Raw genomic sequence first — 26,970 nt, 5'->3', positions numbered from 1 at the left:
TGTAAAGCGCTGCGTAAACTGTTGGCGCTATATAAATCATGTATAATAATAATAATAATAATAATAGCATGCAGCTCAGTGTCTTTTGCATTGAAATAATAAAACATTCTAGTCCATATTCCAAATGTTACATACGGAGACTAAAAAGGTACTAGGGGTTAAATTAATGATTTGGGAAATTTAGCTTATTATACAGTATGTGCTGAAAACAAACATACTAAATTATAGGGTTGTAAAATAATTCTTACTCTGTTACTGTGATTGTTACTAGCATTATTCAATTTTTTTTAGATTTCTTAGTCCTTGGTAGGTTAGTTTTGACTGCAATCAAGCAACAGATAAATTCCTTAATTTTGTAAATAAATTCCATTTGCATAAAATATTATGGGAACAGCAACATATGCGTTCCCAAGAGCTCTTCTAACGACTGTGGGAACTATTTCTTACTGTAAAAGGAAAAAGAAAATTATAGGATAGTATAGTACCTGCGTATGGACTTTTCACTTCTAAATCTATGTTACAAATGTTTGTTTGTTTTTTTGGCTGGAGATGGGCTTTAAGTGTCTGCATGCTGAGTAATGTAGTAATTAGGGATGAGCTTCGTGTTCGAGTCGAACATACGTTCGACTCGAACATCGGCTGTTCGCCCGTTCGGCGAATTCCGAGCGTTAAGGGCCGTTCGCACCAAATTCGTGTGGCGCTCACGGGCCAAAATGCACTGCGACGGCGCAGTGCATTGCTGGCTCATGATTGGCCAAGCATGCACTGTGACCCCGCATGCTTGGCCAATCACAGCGCCGGCAGCGAGGAGAGCCATGATTGGCCACAGGCAGGATGCCTGTGGCCAATCATAGCTCAGGCTGTGTAGTACACGCCCCACACTATATAAGGCCGCCAGCGCGGCGGCCTTGTGTAGTGTGTTGCCATCTGTAGCAGTTAATGGGTGTTCTGCGTACCTTCAACACAGTATACACCAATCGTTATCGGACGATTTTTCGTTCTTGCTCTTCTGTAGTGGTTGTTGTCTGCGTGCCCTGACCGCAGTATACACCGCTATATTCACCAATATATCTAGCGATATATCTATCTTTTATAATAGAGCTGTCAGTCAGTGTTAGGAGATTGTGCGTGCTGTCTGCATGCTCTGAACGCAGTATACACCGCTATATCCACCTATCTAGCTAAATATCTTGCTCGTTTTAAATAGAGCTCTCAGTCAGTGTTAGGAGATTGTGCGTGCTGTCTGCGTGCTCTGAAAAAGACGGACGGCAAAACAAATTATACAGGGGTGATAACCCTTCCCTATGTTTTCCAAAAAGCTTAAAAATAGTTTTTTTGACTGGAGATACACTTTAAAAATGTACCAGTTGAAAATTACAAACCGATTCAACTTAACACAACAAACATACACAGTCCCTGTCTTGTTTGCACCACCTGTATACTGCTGTTCTGAGTATATAGGGCCTGGGGGCCACACGTATTTCCTTTTTTTAATATGGGTACGGGGTTCCCCTTAATATGTGTACAAGACCCAAAGGGGCTGGTAATGGGCAGGGAGGGCTACCCATGCCATTTTTCTCAATGATTTTCAACCATATTGCAGGAACCAGATATAACATTAAAACCGCAAGCAGCTTTAAATGACGTTATTTCCGTTAAATGTCATTTTGTGCAGGGATTGTTGTAAACACCGGAAACACGTGGCACTTCACAGGCATACTACAGACACCCCCCAGGCACCATATTTAAAGGAATCTTTCACTTTTTTTTTTCATTTTGATCGTCATTAAAATCAGTGCTCCCGCCAAAACGGCCGTTTTTAAAAGTTTTTTTTGCTGTGACCCATGTCCCCTGGGGCAGGAGCCAGGTCCCCAAACCCTTTTTAGGACAGTATCTTGCATATTAGCCGTTAAAATTAACACTTTTAATTTCGAACGTTCGAGTCTTATAGACTTCAATGGGGTTCTAACGTTCGTACGAATTTGGGGTCCGTTCGAAAGTTCTGGTGAGAACCGAACCGGGGGGTGTTCGGCTCATCCCTAGTAGTAATGTATAAAAGTGTATTTATCTCAAAGAGATTATAGTTTTTATCCCAACAATATGTCTTCAACCCTTCCCAGGTCAGAATTATTATAAATAATAGCATACAGTAGATGACATATGGATTTCTGCAGAATTGGTGTCAATTTTAGGACAATCTGTACATTTCAGCAAATTAGATTTTTCCACAAAATTGCAGATTTTGCATGTACGAAAATTATGCCAAAATTGATAAGTTATTTCCTTATGGCTACCAGCGCACAGTCACCTGCATTTCACTCCCACACATAATACCCCATGTCATATTCTCCACGTACCTCTTCTGCGCATACTGCCCATGGTCGCAGCCTGTGCACATGCTGTTATACCCTCTGCATGCCTCTGCTGCACATATTGCCTGTCGTAATGCCCTCTGCATTCCTTTCCTGCATATCTTACCCACTTCACTCTAATCTATTTATGCCGCAGTTCTGCCCCCTATGTGGCCAAATACATACAGTAAGCGGGCGTTCAAAGCTTTACTCTTAGGAATCTTATTCTCTTATGCCGAGTACTCACGACCAGACTTTCCGACAGACTAGGTCCAACGGGATCAGTCCGTCAGACAATCCGATCATGTGTGGGCTAGTGTGACCGCTTTTTATAAAATAAATCAGACGGACCTAGAAATAGAACATGTTTCAAATCTATCCGACCAACTAAAAATTGGGAAAACCATTTGTCTGTGTGCTAGTCCGATGGACCAAATATAGCGCAAGGGCAACTATTGGCTACTGGCTAATGAACTTCCTTGTTTAGTCCCGTTTACATCATCACGTTCAAAACGAACAGACTATTGAACGGACTTAGTCCGGTCGTGTGTGGCCAAGTCCGTTCGTTCAGAAAGTCCGTCGGACCTCCGCCGAAAGTCAGTCAGAAAGAACGTCGAACCTAGTCTGTCGAAAAGTAGGGTCGTGTGTACGCGGCATTAGAGTCTTGCCCTACAACGGTCTTGCCTAGGCTATGCACTTCTCAAGGTAATTTTCCCCACAGCTTAGTGAATGTGGTGAAATTTCATATTGCAAAAAATAACCCAATCACATGCAAGGAAAATTTAAAAAAAAAAAACATTGTTTTTGCTTGCAAATGATTGTATGGTGGAGGCCAACAGAGCTGCACCTCATACACTAAGTTTTGGGGAAAATTCCCTTGCACGGTGAAGCTTCCATTGCAAAGGAAACAGTCTATGTGCTTTTAGTAAATCCTCCCCTTAGGGTGTGAGAAATGGGGCTCTGCCAGTGGGGTGATTTGCACCATCTAATGCATGCCACCTACAAGCAAAACTTTTATAGGACAGTTAAAATTCAGTGGTCTGAACTGATCTATGTCTGCAATTTGCAGATCTACTGCCCTGGAATGGGACACTAACATTGAACACATAAGTGCTCAGTGTTGACTACTTCTGTATTTACTCCTGAAGAACAGTGCTGGTGCAGAGAGAGGTGAGAAGAGGGAGCTGTATTAAGCTCAATCTTGGGGTTACTGAAGAGCAGTTTACTTTAGTGAAGATGCTAAGAGCATTGTTTAAAGCAAGCTTAAAATAATAGTAGAGATTAATCTACTGTATTTTTGAGCTTTAATACTATACACCTGAGTTACATTGTTAATAAGCATAAGTGCTGTTTGCAGGCATTTCCCAAAAACGATATTGAAACGTATTTTCATAAAAAGAACTTTGCAAGAACACTCAAGTAGCCATTAATAAATGGAAATACAAAACAGTTTTGTTGATGAAATTAGTACATTAGTGGTATGCAGATTCTGCACTATTCCTTAAAAGCCTGGCAACACTTGAGTCAGCAAAACAAGTAGTCCAAATCCACATTGTACATGTTAATGCTTTCACAGTGCCTGAGAAAAATTCTTACGTGACCCCATGAGCTTCAGAGCAACCTAGAGTCCCAAGTTTGTACAACAAAATCAGGTACATAGCTGGCAACCGACCAGAACAGTATTGTGTTGGCTCTCAGCAAGAAGACAAGGGGGAAATTTAGTAAAAACATCTTTCTTCCAGGAAATTGGTGTATGAAACCAATCTTAATCTCAATAAGAGCAAGGGATCATAATCTCAGCAATGAATCTGTTTTTTTTTTTAGAATAACTGTCCAAGGCTTAAACCGTGGGATCCATGATTGAGAAACATCTTGAAATGGAAGCTGCATCTGGCCCAATAAGTGTTTAGGTAGTTTCTACTGCTTTTTTACTTTTTATTATCACCCAAAATTTTCTCTATAATAAAAGCATATACAATAATATCTTTCAAAATAATTAGATGAGAAGCAGAAATACCAGAATTATAATGATGAACATAATTAAACTGGATTACCTTATATATATCCAGGAATCCACACTGGTAATCAAATAGAGTGTACAGTTCATTCAACATACTAATCACTTGCATTGGAGTGCATTGTGCACAGACGGCTGTGAACCCCACAATGTCAGAAAAAAGCATGGTGACATCATCAAACTTCCTGGCCTCAACAGATTTCCCTTCCCAGAGTTGCTGAGCCACGTCTCCTGGGAATATAGAATACAGAAGATCCACAGTCTTTTTTTTCTCTTCCTCCAAAGCCTGGTGGGTTTTTTCTAAGGTGGCTTTCAGTTTATCCATTCGCTTCTTGAGACCATCCTGAGCCTTAGCCTGCTCTCCAACCAGGATTACATCACGGGTGGCATCATGGATGGGTATGTCAGAAAGATGCAAGCCTCGCCCCATCAGCTCGTCTAGTTTGTCAACACGTGGAGAACCCAAAAATAGAATAGAATTGGATTCAGAAACAAGAATCATCTGACCTTTCACCTCCATCACCTGCAAAAAATAACACGCACACATAAGCATCAGGGTTAAAATAAACCTGCCACTTTATGTGCAATTTCCTAACACTCCACTGCCACCTGGCTTTGCAGTCACTACTTCCAGTTACGAAGAAGCATGTGCCCTTCTACCCTCCTGACATAATGCAGTGCTTGGCACCTGATGGCTGGGCCAATCGCCATGCCCAAGTACTGCCATAAATGGGCAGGGGGGGAGAAACTTAGCTTATACAGGGCATTTACTCAGAATTGCAAGTTTAGGTAGCAGAACAATACTGGTACATTTCACTGCAGAACAAAGAGTTTTGTCACTACTGTAACTATTTTCCATTTTGTTGAAGTGGAAAGTCAATGCATTTACTGGCAAAATCAACAGGTAATAAAGGGTTAGTTCACTTTGATCAAAAAATTGCTTATGCAGGGAAGAGGCGCTTGTAGTTAAAAGCAAACTGTCATTTTGACAAAAGTTGGATAAAGCCCTTATTTTAGGTGTAGGCTATTTACGTACCTTCCAAAGCCTTGCCAAAAAACTCCCAGATATGGCATTATCCCATCCTGCCTTGTTGATAGGACATTGCTAAGATGCTCCAAGTCATTACTGCTCACCCCCTACATCATAGGAGTGAGTTCACAAACCCCTTCACTCCTCCATTGCAGCATCGCTCAGCTCAGAGCTACTGCAACAGGTAGAGAAAGCACATGCAAGGAGTTCTGAATTGGTTAGGAGTGTTTCAGCAATGTCCTAACAACAAGACAGGAGAGATGATGCCATCTCTGAGAGTTGTTGAGCCCAGCTTCAGGAGGTACAGTACATAAATGGACTACATCTATAGTAAGGGCATTATTTAACTTTGGTCAAAGCTGCACAGTTTGTTTTTATCTACAGACACCCCTTATCTGCATAGGCCATTTTTTGGTAAAGGTGAACTAACCAAACATTGCTACGGAGGGATTGCTTCCGCCCATCGCTCTATTTCAAATTTAAAAACACATTTGGGTCAATTGACTTAAGCATAACAAATGTAGCATTTTTATTTCCATGCATGAATTTCTCATTTATACGGTCTTTTTTTAGGTTTTATCTCAAGATCAGTTAAATTCACCGCCTGTGTGTTATAGTCTTGATCTTTGTGGTAATTTGTATGTAAAAGACAATTAACAAAAATGATCGTTATCAATTTTTGAAATAGCATTAGCTTCTAGCTGACAATCGTGAGCTTCTATGAGCTATCTTTTGAAGGAAGAGGGAAAGGAGCCATTGTTGGTGGAGATAAAATTATTAATGATAAAAGATACTTTGTATACTCCTAATGAGAATCCACGAGGGAGTCAGTAATGCTGTCATCAGCCTTTTATAGATACACCAAAGGAATATGATTAATTTACATAAGAGACTTCAAAATAATTTTACAAGTGCCTGACTTATAGAGGCACCAGCTCCCATCCCAAAAATGTTCCAGTCTTTTTGAAAGGGAAACTAAACCCTCCAATTCACACAGGAAAGCCTCTATGTAGATCTGCACTTGCCACGGTCCTACATGTGACCAGATTTGACACCAGCCATTTGACAGCTTGAAAGATCAGTTGAGAGCTAACATAGGCACACTGGCAAATCTAATATTTCTGACCAGAGGCCTTGAGTGTAATATAATGATTGTGTGTTATCAGGCAGAATGTAAATGAAAATATTGCAGAAAACAGCGTTTGATTGAGGATTTATTAACATCTATTGAACATTTCTTACTGGAGCTTTCTTTTGGGAAACAGCTTAACCGGTGGATTTAGTTCTGCTTTATTGAACACATGATTAGAGTTAATTTGATCTAAACAGGCTATTTTATTTATTTTTTTGCATGATTACCAGCAACCTGGTGCAAGCCTTCAGTGGACTTTTCAAAACCGCTGACTGCTTTGAGTATGCACAAAGGTAATTACTTACTATTTAAACACTTCTGCCTGCAGTCCATATAAGCTTTGCACAGCTGATGACTCACGAACCTGGCTGTTATTGACAGCTCAGAGGTTTCCACCAATGATCAATCATTACATGTGATCACATGACCAGGATTCAATTAGTGTGGGTCACTATAATGTGAAGCCAAAAGCAGTCAGCGGCAGTGTGGTCTCAGGACTAGGAGCTTGAACAGGTGCAAGCTCCTAGTTCTAAACTGGAATGTTAATACATATTCTCACTTCACAAGATATCATGAAAAGGTTTATCTGAAGATAGTGGTTTTCAGTGTGTTAAATTGTATTTTGACATATTAGAAATATATATATATGAAATAAGTGATCCCTAAATCCCTAAGCAATGTATCTAAATACATTAAATAAATCCAGCAAAATATATAATCCATAGTGATTTAAAATAATGTATAGGTGAAAAAAAACATCAAGGTGCAGTAAAAAATTTCCACCGCCAATGATGGCTTGATGATGAAAAGCGTAAGTGGTGGCTTGGATTACCACACGGTCGGAGTTTCCAACAAAAAATGTTCGATGTGAGCTTGTTGTCGGAAATTCTGACCATGTGTAGGCTTCATCGGACATTTTTTGTCAGAATTTCCGACAAACAAAATTGAGAGCAGGTTCTCAAATTTTCCGACAACAAAATCCATTGTCGTAAATTTTGATCAAGTGTACACAATTCCAACGTACAAATTTCCACACATGCTGGTAATCAAGCAGAAGAGCCGCACTGGCTATTGAGCTTCATTTTTCTTGGCTCATCGTATGTGTTGTACCTCACCGTGTTCTTGACGTTCGGCATTTCCAACAACATTTGTGCGACTGTGTATGCAAGACAAGTTTGAGCCAACATCCGTTGGAAATAAATAAAGGAGTTTGTTGTTGGAATGTCCAATCGCCTGTACACGGCATAAGAGTGTAATTGTAAGAAAAGCTCAGTTGGAACCAGAAGGCCATTACATGTTCATGCTCATAATTATGAGCAAAGGCTCATAACAGAACAGGCAATGGTGCGCATGTCCAAACATATTAGCACGTGCCAAAAAATAATTTGGCATATGCGTGTGCGCACACGTGCAGGCACTAGCGCTAAATGGTCTGTTTAGCTGAACTATGGCATGAACAGATTGCTGAGTGGTCTTCAGCTAGTTCCTGTTTTACCTGTGCTTTGACTTGCTATATCTGCCTACCCGTGCTTGACCCAGCTTGCCCTTGACCAATCTCCAGATTTCCGCCCGCCTATTGTGACCTCAGCTTGTACTTTGCTCCTGTCTTGTGCTTCTGTGCCCTGCTGCCTGACTGTGTACTGATTCTGGCCTGTATCCTGACCCTGCTTCTGTCTTATGTTCCTGTACCTTCGCTGCCCGGCTATTGATTACCTTTGGGCTTGTGTCTTGATCATTCTTGATCAGCAGGCTACACTCCTACCTGATGATCAAGCGTCACCATGTTCCAGTTCCTGATTCCTGCCTGGTGATCCACAGTCTTCTGTTTCCTGCAAACCTCAGCTGGCAATGCCTGTTATACCGGCCCTCGTGCCCCCTGTGTCCTCACACCTCCTGTCATCACTACCAGGGGTGTTGGACAAGAGGTGCAAGAGAAGCCCCCCCTACAGCTCGATCTCCACCAGGTATGTGACAGCACCACTCAGTCAAATGTCAGAGACCGAGAGGGGGGTTTCGCCAGAGGCATTATGCCAGCAACTCTCTTCCCTTACTCAGGCAGTCAACAACCTGCAGGATGGTTAGTTCCAGCTAGAAGGCCACATCCGATCCACGGTCTCTGCAACCTCTGCACCTGGTGCAGCTTCTGAATCTTCCATATCCAAACAAGTCTCATCTGCACCTGCAGTGGTTGTATCAAATCCAGAACCCTGAGTACCTACCCCAGAATGTTTCTCAGGTAATCAGCACAAGTTCCAGGCATTCAAGAATGCATGTGAACTATATTTTTCTCTGCAACCACAGACATTTTCACTTGAGGACACTAAAGTGGGGTTTGCCATTTCCCTGCTTCTTAAAGAGCCACAGTCCTGGGCCCATCACCTGCTAGAGCAGAACAATCTAGTCTTGAACACTATAAAGTCATTCTTTGAAGCTATGGCCCAGCTCTATGATGATTCTCAGCAATCTTCTACTACCACATCCACCCTACATGCACTGCAGTAAGGTCGGCGACCTGTTGAAGATTATGTCATAGAATTTTGCAAGTGGAGCTCCGACACTGGCTGGAAGGATGCAGCCCTATGGCATCAATTCCATCTTGGCCTATCTGAAGCCCTCAAAGAAGAACTTGCTAGAGTGGGTGTTCCCAGTTCCCTCAAAAGCCTCATTAACCTTGCTATTCAGCTTTATCGCAGACTTAGGGAGAGGAGAACAGAAAGATCCACTAGTTCCAGACCTACCTGAATGTTACCACCAGCTCCTGTTACTCCGTCACCTATCAATGTACCCACCCCTTCTGATGTAGAGCCAATGCAACTGGGGCTCATACGGTCACCACTCACTAGTGAGGAAAGACTGCGAAGATGCCGGAATAACTTGTGCCTTTACTGTGGGGAAGCAGGCCACTACCTTCAAAGCTGTCCTGTGAGGCCCAGTACATTTCAGTCTGCTCCCTCCACTTACTTGACCAATTGCTCTGTGGGAAATAGATCTGCTCACATTACTCCCTCTCTCTCACTACAGATTCCCCGGAAGAACATCCAAGTTCTAGCTACCATTGATTCCAGAGCTAGCAGCTGCTTTATGGACAACAATTTTGCTCAGCACCATTAGATTCCCCTGGAAGCAAAAGCTCACCAATTATCCATTCATCTGGCTGATGCATCTCACCTCAAGTCTGGGCCTGTAACTCAAGAAACTTGCCCGTCCTGATTGTATCTGATACCGGCCATCGAGATTATCTATGTTTGGACATTATTCCATCTCCCTTGTTCCCTGTCATTCTAGGCATTCCCTGGTTACAAGCGCACAACCATCAGATAAACTGGGGATCAGGAGAAGTACAAATTCCATGTACTTATTGCCAACAGTATTACTTCCAGTCAAGAGAAATGTTTTTACTAAAACTGCTTTTTTAATTGGTTGTAACTTATTTTGTGAGTACGTGGTGTGCCCAGGGTGAGCTCATGTGGTGATCACTGGAGAATGTGGACAGACTTTGGAACTGTTCTGCACTGTAGCACTTGCAGAAATTTTTATATAGTGTTTTTATGAACTGCACATTTTTCGCACTTAATATGAACCTTTGATTTTTACTTGTGACACTTGATAAATTTGCTTGTGGACATATCAATAATGTATTTGCAATATTATGCATAAAAGTTAATATGTTGATTAATTATTTAATAATTTTTTGCACCTGAAATTAATTTATTGGTTGTTTTTTTCAGATAAATGTTTTCAGATCAAATTTTCGCATTACTTTTTTACTGCATCTTGATTAATTTTTTCACATATACAGTGGGTAAAATATATCAATTATGTTCTCTCCACTTCTGGATTATGGCCCCAACAGTGTTTACTGGAACATTCAGAATTTTACACAAAAAAGGAATTTGTTCCACGCTATGGACGTGATAGGATGGTGTTGTTAAGCTCTTGCCCCAATGAAACTACCACCGTGGTGGAGCCAGCAATGAATAGTAGGAAGGAAATGGAAGTGGCGCTCCTGATGATGTCGTTGTGACGAAACACGTAGAGTTAAGCTTTCAGTTGCTAGACAATTACTTAGAACCCCAAAACATTATATATTTTTTTTCCCAGAGACTCTAGGGTGGGCCAACTCAAAATGAAACCCTACAGACTAAGAATGGAATGCCATCAAAGTTTATGTGAGTGTAAAGGCGGGCGTCCCAATACTTTTTGTAATACAGTGAATATTATACTTTAAACTTCTTAGAATTTATTTTTTATAGAGAGTTGTTATTTATCTAGAAATACACTGGGGTTATGTTATGCGACCAGTTAATATGCAAATAGTGCAAAGCAAAGTCTTTCTTTAATTTATAGATTCAATAACTGATTAAAATCAGTAAAAATACGGTCCATCCTCTAATAGAGGGAAATGCAAATGTTTTGCTGCAAAACTTTAAAGATGAAAAGAAATGTTTCCATCAGTCATATAAAAGGAATACATTAGATAAACATAATGGCATTCTATAAAAAGCTGAAGGCTATGATAATAATAACAACAGCAAAAAATCTAAATGCGACAGTTGGGTGAGATAACGGCTGTATTATAAATGGACAGCACATACTTCAGTGTTAAGGAGAGGGAAAAAAAAGATTTTCATTGTGTGTGTAAAATCTAATCATAGCCCAGAGCAGCAAGTAAAATGTAACATTACAGCGACAAAGGAAACCCATACTGGTGGGAATATTCAGCCAGCTTTATACTGCGTCTACACAGGTATATTTCAACTATGGGGCAAGGGGTGATGCTTATCTCCCCAGGGGTGAAATGAGCTTCTTCTTATCTTGAAGCATCTCAGCTACTTTCTGCTGTTATGGAAGTTAGGAAAAATAAGTATGGGGTGTAGAATTTGAGTCCATGTGCTATTCCTTTGAAGTCTAAAGTGGAACTTCACCCTAAGGCTGGGTTCACACTATTGCGAATTGGATGTGGGTTCTTTGCATCCAATTCGCAATAGTAGGAGATTTTGATTGTCTCTCTATGGAGCCGGTTCACATATCTCCACTGTAGCTCTGGTGCAAATGTGCAAATGTGTGCGTCTTTTGGTCCATTTCAGGCCCAAATTAAGCCAAAAATTCTGGCTGAAATTGGACCTGAAGCGGTGAACGGGGAGGCACCGGACCCTTGCTGTGAGCTGCATGCGAAGATAGTGTGAACCCAGCCTAAAGGGGAATTTCTGTTTTATGTCCTCTTCCACCCCATCTTTTCTTCTTTTGGAACTTTCTTTTTGGGGGGGAGGGGGTTAGTGGACACCTAGTTTTGGTACATACCCGCTCCCACATGCCTAGGCGATTCCACCGGAAGATCAGCACCCCCTCCTCCCTGCCCACAGCCTCTGGGACACATCAGAGGTTAAAGCAAGCTGCAGACCATTCACCCCAACTCTTCTTCTTTTGGAGCTTTATTTTTATGGGGGAGGGGAGTGGGCACCGCTCCCACAAGCCTAGGCGATTCCACCGGAAGATCAGCACCCCCTCGTCCCTGCCCACAGCCTCTGGGACACATCACAGGTTAAAGCAAGCTGCAGACCATTCACCCCAACTCTTCTTCTTTTGGAACTTTTTTTTGGGGGGAAGGGGGAAACGTGGACACCTAGTTTTGGTACATACCCGCTCCCACATGCCTAGGCGATTCCACCAGAAGATCAGCACCCCCCTACTCCCTGCCCCCAGCCTCTGGGACTCATCACAGGTTCCAGCAAGCTGCAGACCATTCACACAACGCAGCAAGAGGTGAAGGGGTATTAGAAACACTGAATAAAAGAAAAAAAGAAAAGAAAAACACATAATAAACATTAACCCTACACTATCTTCTATGAAGCCTGTTGTTCTCATGTATTATATCTTCTGTCAGCTCTGTATTTGAGTATTTTGTATTACTACCCTGTTTCCCCGAAAATAAGACCTAGCGTGATTGTCGGTGATGGCTGCAATATAAGCCCTACCCCCCCACATAAACCCTAGTTAAAGTCCTTGTAGGTCTTATTTTCAGGGTAGGGCTTATTTTCGGGGAAACAGGGTATGATGGTCAAACAACACTCTCCAAGAGCAGGGATATGCAACCTTAAAGAGGTGGAGATCTACCTGAAAATCATGGGAGAAGTCAAAGATCACCGGTCACAGTGTCGCCTCCTCACCCCTGATTTAATCTTTATCTGCCGTACTACCATGTTGCAATCACATGCATTGTACGGCAATCATGGGTTTAAATCAGGTGGTGAGGAGGCAACATATCACCTCCTCACCACCTGTCAAACACACTCGGATCGCTTTTCAGAGGAGAAGCAGTGTCTGCTGCACTTGTGAATGAACCTTTAGGCCTCATGCACACGGACGTTTTTACAGCCGCTTTTTTGAGCGTTTTTTGCAGCTTAAAAAGGCCTGTCCATGTTAGTCTATGGCTTCATGCCCAACTAGGCGTTTTTGAGCTGCAAATGGCATAGGCGTTTTTAAGCTGTAAAAAAAACCCAGGACCAGTGCGTTCCCTGGCTTGGAGCTAGAGCTGTAAAAACGCAAAAATCGCGGGAAAACGCGCAAAAACACGCACAAACGCGCAGCATATTTTCTTTGTTTTCTGAGTGCTATAGCCAAGAGATGTGTTTCTTTAAAAACGCTACTTAACGCTAACGCTAAAAAACGCGCAAAAACGCCAATGCAAAACACGGTAAAAATCGGGTTTTTAACGCCGATTTTTTCCAGGCGTGGGAGCTAGCTTTGCAGCCAGTTTTTTAAAACGTCTGTGTGCATGAGCACTTAGTGGCATTTGGCAGCAACACCCTTAGGACTCGTTCATACATAAAGTTGATTGCAGGTTTACCACCCAATCTCTACCCCTTTTAGCTGCTGAGGCAAATGTGTATACATGCTGCAGCAGGGATTAAACTCCCCGTTGCTTTTGGTGGGTGCTACCGCCTGCTAATCAAGACCCATTTAAGACCCACTCTGCAAGCGCCCCACAACTGCATGTTTCTGCGGGGTCCAAGGGGTTAAAGCAAGTAGTGAGAAAGCAACACCTTGTTTGCTGTACTGCACTTGCAGAGTGGCCTCATTCACTTGAATGGGCCATGCTTGGCAGGTGCTACACCTACCAACCATGACAGGGCATATAACTCCTGCTGTGGCTGCGACACGTGTACACCCCTGGCCACTGCAGCTAAAGGGGCTGCTGTTGGGGTAGGGTTGGTAAAAATACGTCTTAACTAAATGTAAATGAACCCTTACTGTTCTGAGCCCCATATAAGGCTGCTTTCAGACTGATGTGCTGCAGTTTACTTGGACTGTGGGTGCAGCACGGAGCATTTGCGACTTTCCTGGGTTAGCTGCACTTTGCCATAGACTTCTATTATATCCTGCAAGTGTGGTGCACTTTCTGAAAGCATACCAAAACTCCTTCATTCAGAAAGTGCCCCAAACCCACAGAATATAATAGCAGTCTATGGCTAAGAGCAACAAACCTGCAGGAAACACTGCCCTGCACCCACGGTCTGGGTAAACTGCATCTGTGTGAACGTAGTCCGTTACTATTATGTCAAATGTATTGCTTCACACTGACCTGAAGATCTCTTCTTTCCTGCTGATGCCACCACTCTGCAGACCGCTAGCCGGGATAAGAAGTGGAGTGCAGTTGGTATCACTCCGCATGGGGCAGGAGCCAGCACTACAGAGGAGGCATCACCTTTTGCGGCTCTTGCCAATCAACACTGTCTAGACAGAAGGTCAGGGGTCATGCATCCTCATAGGACAGTCAGAGGAGAATGAAAACTCCTCCTACAGGGTTTAACCAGTACTCATCTGGACACTGATAGAAGTCACAAGAGTGCTATATACTGCTGATGAGAAAAGGTATTTATCAGTTTATATTTACTATAATAATTGCATTTCCATGTTCTGTGCACTGTGGGAGATCAGATATAGTGATTTCAGGGTCCCAGGTTTAGTAACACTTTAAGCCAGTTACTTGGCATATACCAGTCAGCAGCTCCGGCTGAATTTATTTCTGCAATGTGTTCCTGTACCCCAAAATCAACCTGGTATCAAATCCCTCTACTACTATATGAAAACCCACACTGGGGAGAAGAACAAGGAATTGGGATTTCCGATACCAACAAAAATAAACACTGTGCAAAACAGGGATATAAACAGTATAAACATAAATATATAACATTTTTTGCACACTGTTTATATTTTTGTTGGTATTGGGAAGTCCCACTTCCTCATTCTTCTCCCCATTGTGGGTTTTCATATATGCTTCTTATGAATGTAGTGGTGATGTGGTGGGTTCTTGTGAGCAGTGTTCCCTAAGACAGTGTTTGTCAACCTTTTTTCAGTCAAGGCACCCTTTAAAATGCCAAACCATCTCGACAGACCCCATTCTAAAATTTTTAAAACTAAACCAATAGTTTTGCATAATGTAGCAACATCCATATGCGTAGGACTCCCAACATTAATGGTGATTTATTCTTCCACAGCAAATACACCTTTGCGCACTGATACTGATTAGTATTCCAATCAGTGGCGGCTGGTGCTCAACATTTTTGGGGCAGCACAAACAAACTGAAAAATTCTGAAAAAAGCATAAATTTTAGCCTCACTGTGCCCATCAATTGCAGCCACTGTGCCCATCAAACGCAGCCACTGTGCCTATTAAACACAGTGATTGTGCCATCAATCGCAGCCACTGTGTCCATGAATGGCAGCCACTGGGCCATCAAACGCAGCCACTATGCCATCAAATGCAGCCACTGTGCCATCAAAAGCAGCTACTGTGCCCATCAAACACAGCTAATGTGCCCATCAAATGCAACCACTGTGCCATCAAACACAACCACTGTGCCATCAAAAGCAGCCGCTGTGCCAAACAATTGAAGCCACTATGCCCATCAAACGCAGCCACTGTGCCCATCAAATGTAGCCACTGTGCCATCAAATGCAGCCACTGTGCCATCAATTGCAGCCACTGTGCCATCAAATGCAGCCATTGTGCCCATTGAAAGGAAGACACTGTGCCCATAAAATGCAGCTACTGTGATCCCCGCGGGTGGCCGGTTAGGCAGCAGCGAGCTGTGTACTACGTGTGTCTCGTCTTCTTGCTTCCTCCTAGGCATCCAATAGCAGCGTCTGTCCTTTCAGACAATCAGGTGATGGGTATCAGACCTATGCTACTTGTTTGGCGGAGAAGCAGTTCAGTGTTAGAAAGCAAATATTCATTTGCTTTTCGGACACACCTGTATGGGCTCTGAGCGCAATGCTGATTCCACCTTTTTTGGAGCCTATTAGAGCCAAATAAGCTTCACCCCTGCTGCTGTAATTCAGGCGATCTGCATCCTAAAAGGGGCCGGACATCTGGATAGGGGGTGGTTGCGGCAGCCATGGATAGATTCATGCAATGTACAAATCTATCCATTCCACATAAAGGGGGTGACTGTAGAGATTCCACTGATTCCAATGTTTCTCTTCTCCTTCGGTTTCTCTCCCTCACTCAGCTAATGTGACCCTGGTGCTGAAGGAGAGGGACAGGTGCCCAACGTTCTTCTTATCAACTGATGACATCATTGGTTGTTAGGACTGGAGGTTGGAAGGTTTTAATGGTGCACAATGAAAACTTGTGACTTTGTGTAACTAATACGCAGGCTTGATCCAGCCGCTGGCTTGTATACAATTTGTTCTAGGTATTTTGCCAAGGCACTTCTGAAGACACCTGAAGGCACCCTGGTTTAAAAAGGCTGCCCTATGGTATCAGTCACCATTTATGACCCCACTAATGTCAGCATCTGTTAATGTCTGACAACCTGCTATAATCACCAGAAATAACTGAATAAAGAAAAGTGTATTAGGCCCCCCCCCCCCCAAAAAAAAATACAGCCTCCATTTTTTTGCTTAATTATGGTCTGCACTGAATGGCAGCTTGGATTCAGCTTGTACTTGTGGTTTAGAAGAATCCGTATCATGCAACAATTCTCATGACTCTGCCCCAATACCAAGAGTTACAGTCTCTGCTCATTACATGGCTGAAAAGGACTTTTAATCAATAACTGTGAAAAGTGTCTTCCCCCACAGGAAGCAACAGTTTGTTATACAGGTCTAAAAAAACCTCATCTGCACCTGCAAAATGATGCTCCAACAAAAAAAACAAAAATGGCATGAGGGGTTTAAAAAAAAGGAGAAAATAAAATGTTTTTTTATCACATAGAGCAGGTGACAATGATGTCCAGATGGCGGTAAGCCATAGCGTCCAATTACTATTCCCATTCTTGCATTGCAGTAAAGTGTGCCAATACATATTAAAGTGTAACCGCACTTTCGTAGGGAAAATAAAAATAGCAAATATGGAAACAAATTAAATAGCGTATACAACTGCAACACAAGTCAATTTTTAATTGAATGTTATTAAAAATTACCTTTCAATTTGCAATCCGCATCGCTGTAATTTTCTGTAAAATGCAATGCAATATGGCTGCTTGGAGGCGTTCTTTTCACAGATGTTGTACAGAATGCCCCCAGAAAATGTAATTTCCTGCTTGTGTGATTGGTTTACTGATTTTCCCAGGAGTGTGCACCAAAATACAAGTGAGATTATGGGCATTCCCTGCAGCATAAATGGCACTTTTGGTGTGATACTCTCAAAGGAAAATCACATCTAAAGGGATGCAGACCCAGCAACCTTCAATAGAGCCATGCAGGTGCAGCAGCTGATTTATAATTATATAAACACTCCCATACAAATTCACATGGACACAGTCAAACAAACAGCTATTCCTTCAGAATAACAAAGGGTAGGAATCGGCAAAAAAGTTTGTTGGAGAGTGGGATGGCAGTGTGGACTCTTTAGACCAATTGTTTACTTCTTTGAACATGAATGATAGAGGTATTTCTCTGTTTTATGAGTCCAGTCAAAATAAAATTCATTTTTTAGATCTTGAAATTGAGATTAGGGATCGACAGTTGAAATTTAAAACTTACTTTAAACCCACCGATCATAACGTCTTTATTCCTATGGATAGTTGCCATCATAGATCATGCCTTCGCTCCGTTCCACGTAGTCAGTTTCTGCGGTTACGCAGAAACTGCACTGAAACTGAGACTTTCAAAATGCAAGCCATGGTGCTTAGACAGAGGTTTCTTGATGAGGGTTACAACCCGGCTGAAGTGGACTCTGAATTACGGAATACTTTGGGAGTTGAGAGAGGTTCACTATTGGTTGTGAAACCACAACGAGACCCAGACCACAGCTTCAAATGGTTAATGGTTACTACATTCTCTGTACAACACAAGCAAATTAAAACAATCATTAATAAATATTGGAACATACTTAAAAGTGATCTAATTTTAGGTACTTTGTTGCCCGACCAGGCCAAAGTAATTTGTAAGGGTGCTTCTTCTCTACAGAGCAGAATAGCACCCACATATTATTAACCCACCAATTCGTGCTTCATTTTTTCATAACTTGGTTGGTTTTTACCCATGCAAAAAGTGTGGTGTCTGTCAACACAACACACGGGAAAGGTGGAAAACTACGGAGCTTGAATCCACCCCAACTAACTGCGTGTACCCCATCAAACAATTTTTCACTTTTAAACACATTATCTATTTGATAACCTGCCCCTGTGGCAAACAATATGTCGAGTCAGCGAAAATATTGCTTTAATTAAAAGTGGAGATACTAAACATAGTGTACCCAGACATTGTAGACAGTACCATAACCAAGATCCGAAAGGGACAGAGTTTTTAGTGATTGATAGGTACATTGGAGGGGAGGGGGCATAACCAGAGGGGTCTCACGTCTTGAGAACTTCTGGATCTATGAGCTGCAGTCCCACTCCCCGTTCGGGATGAAGATGGAGTGGGGCATTAATGCCTTTATCAATAAGGCATAAACCAACCATCTAATCGGCAATTCTGGGTTTCTCATATGTATTCATTATACTTCACTTTAATTTCATTTTATCACAATTACTGTATTTATTGAAGTATAACACTCACTTTTTCACCGTGAAAATCAGGTGCAAATAGCGTGTGCATGTTATATGCCAATACTTCAATTTTAGCTGCCTCAGAGGGGAGAGGGAAGGGGGCAGGACAAGCACCATCAGATTACATACAGTGAGAATCTCCTGTTTACTTGGCAGACTCTGTAATAGGAAGTCCGGTCTCTTTTTCACCGCGAGATTACACCTTTAGGCCACCCATCTTTTGTGACTGTGGATGTGCTGGTGTGGGTTACTAGCTGTTTGCCACCCATGACCAGTCCCATAAGGTGGCTTGTGTGAATTTAAAAAGAGGCTAGGTCTTTGTTCTCGGCCTCTGAAAACAAGGCCTGGTTTACTTGTATCAACAAGGCACCGAACAGATGACATAAGTGCTGTGTCTGCGACCCTTCCTTTACAGTTAGGTGTGACACACATGTTTTTACATTTTTTGGGCAAAACAGGAAGTGATCCACTCTTCATAATGAGGCGTGCAGCGCACACCATGTCGCCATCTTGTTTTTACAGGAAATGACAGTGGAATTACACTTCAGCATCTGACGACACACCATGGGTCTGTATCTCATCATCGGGGTCAAACTTCATATATAATCGCAATGGCTGAAGTTGGCTAGCACCCCAGGTGATGCCTAGTTAGACTAAGCGCGTTGGAACGGGCTCCGCTGCTGCCATTATACATGTACCACAAGAACTGTTTATCTTCTTAAATGTGAGTTTTTTAACTTCAAATAAATATCCAATATTTTTTACGGAATCACGCTATGTTTCATTTTGTTCTGCTCTCCAACTATATCTATGAATGCATGGGAGAATTTATCCATCTTGCTTCATGAATAGCTACCTTGGAGGTCACTACCCTTGAGAGCCGTTTGAGGACTCGTGGGATTACTTGATTTATCTGTCAATGGTCGCCAGAACTGAAGCCTCCATTTTTGGTGTACGCCACCACAAGCCTGTTTGACTCATGGGGCGTATGCCCGTTTGAGTTTAAACATTCTAGTAAGCCTTCATCTAATTGGTGGTGGATTATCTACTTGTAAAACCCTCTTCACAAGTTATTTTCACTTTTGATGTCAAATTGATGTTATGAACACTTGGCTTCTATTCATTACATTTTTGGACTCACTACGCATTGGGCTTCTACAACTTATGGATTTCATGTTTATTTGTTTATTTGCTTTTCATTATTGATGTATTATCACTGTGAACTTATTTAATCAATGTTCTACACATTCTTTATTATTGAGTGTGAGACTCACAACATGGTCTTAGTTCATTTTTGAGATGTGTTTTTAGTGCTGCACTTCTATCTTTCTGTCATGATTCAATGCTGCCAACCATCAAGTATGAGTTCCTTCAGCTTGACATAGAAAACACAGTGTCCTAAACCGCTTTCTTTCTCTAGCCAATCCTTTGGCTACAAAAACAAAAGGGCTGGGCTGATGTCATTGACCAAATATAGTCAAATGATCATGTGAGCAAGGTGCAGTGTTGTGCGGCGTTTAGTAAACACACAAAATCCAAGTTAGGTAACAACAATATATAGTAGGATGGTCCAACACAATACAACTAGACCCTGCGGGTGAGCACGCCCGTCCAGTCACCTGCAAACTGTAACAGCAGTTTGTAGACTTGTAAGATGCGGACAGCATCTGCAACGAGGATCAGAATGCGGCCTGGCCAGTCCACACCTAAAGGGGAGGCTTCTTGAAGTGAGGTAGACATAGTCTCTGCACTGTCCCTACTCCTCTGGAACCTTTTCCTTACTCTAAGTACTGTCTCTGCCAGATGGGGAACCTGTCACTAAACTAGCTATTATCACACAGTGTGCCAAACCCAGGAGCCAGAGTCTTAAATGGACTCTGCCTGACCCAAGATGGCTGCTGAAGTCACATGGGGCACCAGCGTACAAGTTCCTCACAACTTCCTTGCCCTTCTGCATTTCTTCAGTTAGCTGAATAGGGCCAGGCATGCATCATTGGTTGCTATATGCTGGTAGCAAACACAGCTCTAATAGCAGTCACTCATTGGTAATACTTCCACTATGAATAACTGCCACATGTTTGCTGCAGTAGGTGGCTGAACAGGCCATTTAGTTTACCTGTTTGTGGAAGTGTGTGCAGCCAGAGAATGGGACAAACTGTATTAGCCCAAACTCGAACCTGGTCCGTTCTAAAAAGGTGAAGAGACATCCAGGAAAATAAAATCTTACTGCTACCAGCTGTGAGGAAGCTACACATTGTCATTAAAAGTTATAGAGCTCTGTAAATAAGAAAACGCCACTTGTTAAGAAAATAAGGCTGATAACACTAATAGTAATGGTAGTGCTGAACTTTGCATGCGAACGTGATCATTGCTTTGATGGCCAAAATAACTTCTGGAGGTGTGACCACAAAAAACATTGAGCTTCTAATTATGTGCAAAGGTCAGAAATCAAGTCTCTAGTCAGTTATATGGTCTAGAGAAGGATTCAAATGTTCAGGGGTTGAAAAAAAACTCTTGTGTTAAAGAAAAGGTTACTTCTGCTGATATGGATATAAGGCATCATTATAAAATGTCTCATTCCAAGTCAGTGCTGAGCTAGCAGATGGGGCTGAGGATATGGAGCAAAATTGAGTAATAGGGATGAACTCGATGTTCGGGTCTAACTTAAGTTCGACACAAACATCGGGTCTTCGTCCGTTTGCCGAAGAGCGAACATTATGGGGCGTTCACTGAAAATTTGAGTGCCACAGAATGCCACATAATGCACTACGAGGTCGCATTGTATTGCTGTATGATGACTGGCCAAAGCATGCACCTGACCTGCATGCTTTGGCCAATCACAGCGTGCTCTACTACGAGAACCTTTGGCCAATCATGGCCCCACACTATAACAGGCTGCTTACACGGCGGCCGCGTGTAGTGTTGTTGGCATGGACAGAGAGACAGCTTGATTTAGATTAAGCAGGCAGGTTATTCAGTTAGTGGCAGTATATTTGAGATATATATATATATATATATATATATATATATACAGTCAGCCTAATATATCTAATATATATAAATAAATAAAAAAATAAATATAAATATATATATATATATATATATATATATATATATATATACAGTCAGCCTAATATATCTAATATATATAAATAAATAAATAAATAAATATATATATATATATATATATATATATATATATATATATATATATATATATATATATATATATATATATATACACTCTGCATTTAGCATAGACTATATATGCAGTGTTTACTCAATATTGAGTCAGTGCAGGCAGTGTATACACAGTATCTAATACAGTGTAGTTTGGTGTTGCAAAACAAAAAATACATCATATCTGGAAGGCCACCAAGGAGAAGCAGACACTCACAGATCACTAAAAGAGGGCAAGCTGACTCTGTGTCTACAGTCAACAGTGGTGGTTGTGGACATGGTGCATCCTCTACAGGTGGCCATGGGGCAGACCTGTCCTTTTTTTCTGCTGCTGGCTGTGTTAATGAGCCAGAACATGCAGAAGAGTTGGTGGAGTGGATAACAAAGCCGTCCTCATCCTCCTCATTCTTTGTCACCCAGGCTCAGAGTAGATTGTCTTCCAGCGCAGCTGCCAAAGCGGCCTATTCCACTGGCTCCTTGTCCACAGCCACTCCTTCCGTAGCCCCACCATCATGCACGGAGGAGTCCAACAATTATTTGACCACAGTGCCAGGTACATGCTGCTGGAGGATGTGCAGAGATTTGAGTGCTCTGATGTTGGTTCCCAGGTTGAGGAAGGGAGTAACATGAGCCTAGAGTGAGGAGGGGGTGCCCAAGAAGGACAAGAAACTGGCAGTCATGTTTCCCCAGCTGCAGCATACTGCCAAGTTTGCTCCAGTGACGAGGAGGGAGGGGATGATGAGATCACTGGCTGTACTTGGGTGCCTGAGAGAAGAGAGGAGGAGGAGGTACAAATCCAACGAGGCAGGATGTCCTTTAGGGGGCAGCTTAAGGGCAGCCACCCTATTGCATCCCACCACAGGTGCAGGGTGCTGTTGACTCCCTGCTGACTTTTAAAAGTTCCTTGTTGTGGTCTTTTCGACATGTATGCAGCAGATCACACCATTGCTGTTTGCAACCTATGTCTGAAGCGGATAAAGTGTGGCCAGAACAGCAGCCACTTGGGCACCACATGCTTGACCAGACATATGATGACCTGCCATGCAGTCCGTTGGCAATAGCACTTTAAAGACCCACATCAAAGAATTCTCCCTACTCCTCATCTGGGATCTCCAAACCTACTATATCTCCAGTCCTCTCAAAAGCTTGTACTGAGAGGAATGAAGGTATAGCAATAGGTGTCCCAAATACTTACAGCCAATCTCCTAGCAGCACACCAACATCTGATTTTAACAAGCAAATTTCCCAACCCCAGTTGCTGAACCATAAAAATAAATTCGGTCCCAGCCATCCGTCCAAGCGTCTAAATGCTAGCTTGGCTAAATTGCTAGCACTTCAACTGCTGCATTTTCAGCTGGTAGACTCTGCCCCTTTTGTGAACATGTGGAATGTGCTGTACCTCAGTGGCAGGTTCCAAAACATCATTTATTTTCACTGAAGGCCATTACGGCTCTCTACTTTACTGCTGACCGCCCTGTGCAACGAGGCCAAAACATTACCTTCCACATACCGGTATAACAGGGGCAAGTAATTACAATTTTTGATATAATATTTTATAGCAGGGCCCATTCCTGTGCACAACAAGAGTAACTGTGAGGGCTTACAGTGTTGTGGCACCACCACCCAAGGCCCAATTTTTCTTCCCCTGTTTAACAAGGGCATGTAATGACAATTTTTGATATAATATTTCACAGCAGGGCCCATTTCTGCACCCAACAAGAGTATTTGTGTGGTGGTTACAGTGTTGTGGCACCACCACCACTGCCTAAGGCCCAATTTTTCTGCTCCTGTTTAACGGGCATTTAATAAAAAAATGTGATATAATATTTCAACGCAGGGCCCATTCCTTCACCCAACAAGAGTAACTGCGAGGGCTTACAGTGTTGTGGCACCACCACCATAGGCCCAATTTTTCTGCCCATGTTTAACAGGAGCATGTAGTTACAATTCTTGATATAATATTTCACAGCAGGGCCTGTTCCTGCGCCCAACAGGAGTAACTGTGAGGGCTTACTGTGTTCTGGTACCACCAACATCCAAGCCCCAATTTTCTGCAGAGTATAGGGCAAGCCGTATAGTATATACTATACTGCTGTTCAGAGTATATAGTGCCTGGGGGCCTGGGAGACCCCCACACCATTTTTTTTTAAGTTTAGGTGCAGGGTTCCCCTTAATATCCATATCAGATCTGAAGGGCCTGGTATGGATTTTGGAGGTGACATCCACATCATTTTATTTTGGTATTTTTATCTATATTGGCGGGATCCGACAATACATTACAGCCGTGAGCGGTTTCAAATTAAATTTTTTCCTTTAGAAATGTCATTTTGCTATGGCACTGTTATAAACATGGGAAAGATGTGCTACTTTACAGGCATACTAAGGACACTCCCCAGGCATGATATTTAAAGGAATCTTTGATTTTTATTGTTTCACTTTAAGCATTATTAAAATCAGTGCTCCCGAAAAAAATACAGTTTTTAAAACTTTTTTTTGCATTGATACAGCTGGGGCAGGACCCGGGTCCCCAAACACTTTTTATGGCAATAACTTGCATATAAGCCTTTAAAATTAGCACTTTTGATTTTTCATGTTCATGTCCCATAGACGTTAAAACAGTGTTCACGTGTTCGAACAAATTTTTTTTGCCTGATCGCATGTTCTGCTGTGAACCGAACCAGCGGGTGTTCAGCTCATCCCTATTGGGTAATCCTACCTTTTCTGGAAGTGAAAAAAAAAACGAAATAATAATAAAAATTAAATAAAATCTTTTTATGAGTATGGAGGGCTTCCATTTTGTGAGATCTGTACTTGGGTAAGGTGTAATGGTGGAAAGCCAGAGGTCAGAGGACTGTGCTCTCAAATGTATCACTGAGGGTTGCAGTCTGAGTCCATAGCTGCTGAGTAGGGATGAGCTGAACCCGAACAGACAACAAATTTGTGCGAACATGCGAACACCACTAAAGTCTATAGGACATGAACGTGAAAAATCAAAAGTGTTAATTGTAAAGGATATAAGCAAGTTATTGACATAAAAAGTGTTTGGGGAGTACTTCCCCAGGGGACATGTTTCAATGCAATAAAAAAAAAAAAACACAATTGTTTTTTCAGGAGCAGTGCTTTTAATAATGCTTAAAGTGAAACAAAAGCAATTTAACAATTACTAGGCAGGGCAAGGAACGAGGGAAACAGAGAACAATAGAGTAGGAAATCATAAACATATAAACCCCACAGTTCTAAAGCTGGCCATACACCATTATAATTTGTAGAATGATATACCTTATTTATCGGCGTATAACACGCACTTTTTTCCCCTTAAAAGCAGGGGAAAATCGTGGGTGCGTGTTATACGCCGATCCCCCGAAATTCTGAGCCTCTTGGCGGCTTTCAGCCGCCTTCGGCTTTCAGCCGCCTTCGGCTCTTCAAGGCGACTTTCGGCCTCCTTCGGCTACTTTCGGAAGCTTTCAGCCGCCTTCGGCTGTTCTCGGAAGCTTTCGGCCACCTTTGGCTCTTCTCGGCGGCCGAAAGCTTCTGAGAACGGGCAAAGGCGGCCGAAAGCTGCCAAGAAGAGCCGAAGGCGGCTACCGCACACCGCCGAGATACACATCCGGCTCTGTATCTCGGCGGTGGCATTTTTAAAAAATAAAATAGACACGGCTGCAATGGGGGACAAAACTGCAATGGGGGACAAGACTGCATAAAGCTGCAATGGGGGACAAGACTGCATAAGGCTGCAATGGGGGACAAGACTGCACTGGTGGACAAGGCTGCATAAGGCTGCAATGGTGGACAAGGCTGCAATGGTGGACAAGGCTGCAATGGTGGACAAGGCTGCAGATGACACTGATGGGCATATAAATGTAAGTTTTTTTTTTCCCTTAAACTTCCCTCCTAAAAGTTTTTTTCCTTAAAATTCCCTCCTAAACTTGGGGTGCGTGTTATACGTCGGTGCGTGTTATACGCCAATAAATACGGTATAGGGTCTTGGATTAAAAGTAACATTTCTCTCTTTGTAGATGACACTAATTTATGCAGTGGAATAACGTCCCTACAGGATGTCTCCAGTTTACAAGCCAACCTCAATGCACTGTCTAATTAGGCAACTAAGTGGCAAATAAGGTTTAATATTTATATATGTAAAGTTATGCACCTGGGTGCTAATAATATGCATATATCATACATACTAGGGGGAGTACAACTGGGGGAATCAATAGTGGAGAAGAGTCTGGAGATTTTGGTAGATCATAAGCTCAATAATAGCATGCAATGACAAGCTGCAGTTTCCAAAGTGAGCAAAGTCTTTTCTTGTATTGAGAGGTATGGACTCCAGAGAGAGAGAAATATAATTGTGTCCCTGTACAAATCATTAGTAAGACCTCATCTGGAATATGCAGTTCAGTTTTGGGCACCAGTTCTCAAAAAGGATATTGAGGAACTGGAGAAAGTGCAGAGACGGGCAACTCAGGAGCTCAGCTATGAGGAAAGATTAGAGGAACTGAATCTATTACCTCTTGAGAAGAGGAGATTAAGGGGGGATTTGATCAACATGTACAAATACATAAGTGGTCCATATAGTGCACTTGGTGTTGAGTTATTCACTTTAAGGCAATCAGAGAGGACAAGGGGGCACTTTTTAAGTCTAGAGGGAAAAAATATTTAATCTCCAAATACAGAAAGCTTTCTTCACAGTAAGAGCTCCCGAGGTGGTTCTGGCCAGCTCAGTAGATTGCTTTAACAAAGGCCTGGATTCTTTCCTAAATGTACATAATACAATTGGGTACTAACATTTATAGGTAAAGTTGATCCAGGGAAAATCCGATTGCCTCTCGGGGGATCAGGATGGAATTTTTACCCCTGCTGTAGCTAATTGGATCATGCTGGCTGGGGTTTTTCACCTTCCTCTGGATCAACTCTGGGTGAAGGATTGTGTATATGGAATTGCATTTTTTATAGATTTTTTGGTTGAACTAGATGGACTTGTTTTTTTTCAACCTGACTAACTATGTAACTATGTAACCAGTAGAATTTCATTCAACATTTTTCATTTAAATAATATTCGTTCAATTTTTTAATTGCCAGTGGTGCCTAATCAAAGTTCATTTTTAAATGCAGCAACGAGAAAATTTTAATGCGCTAGATCAGGGGTGGCCAACCAGTGGCCCGGGGGCCACATGTGGCCCGCAGAGCCCTTTGATGTGGCCCGCGACCTTCTGCTCTGGAATGACAGGTTACCAAGCCCAGATCGCCGGTTGTCAACCCGT

General features: G+C 42.3%; 1 protein-coding gene across 1 annotated transcript in view; it reads right to left on the bottom strand.

Moving 5' to 3' along the window:
* Positions 1-26,970, bottom strand: part of GUCY1A2 (guanylate cyclase 1 soluble subunit alpha 2) — a 389,883-nt gene that overhangs the window by 137,716 nt on the left and 225,197 nt on the right. The window contains exon 5 of the mRNA XM_077484335.1: positions 4,406-4,891. Coding sequence (XP_077340461.1) covers positions 4,406-4,891 — 486 coding nt within the window. The remainder of the gene's footprint in view (positions 1-4,405; positions 4,892-26,970) is intronic.

The sequence above is a fragment of the Lithobates pipiens genome, unplaced genomic scaffold, assembly GCF_037356315.1.
Source record: "Lithobates pipiens isolate NorthernLeopardFrog02 unplaced genomic scaffold, aLitPip1_a1.2 Scaffold_16, whole genome shotgun sequence".
NCBI classification, from domain to species: domain Eukaryota; kingdom Metazoa; phylum Chordata; class Amphibia; order Anura; family Ranidae; genus Lithobates; species Lithobates pipiens.
This window is presented reverse-complemented; position numbering and strand designations above follow the sequence as displayed.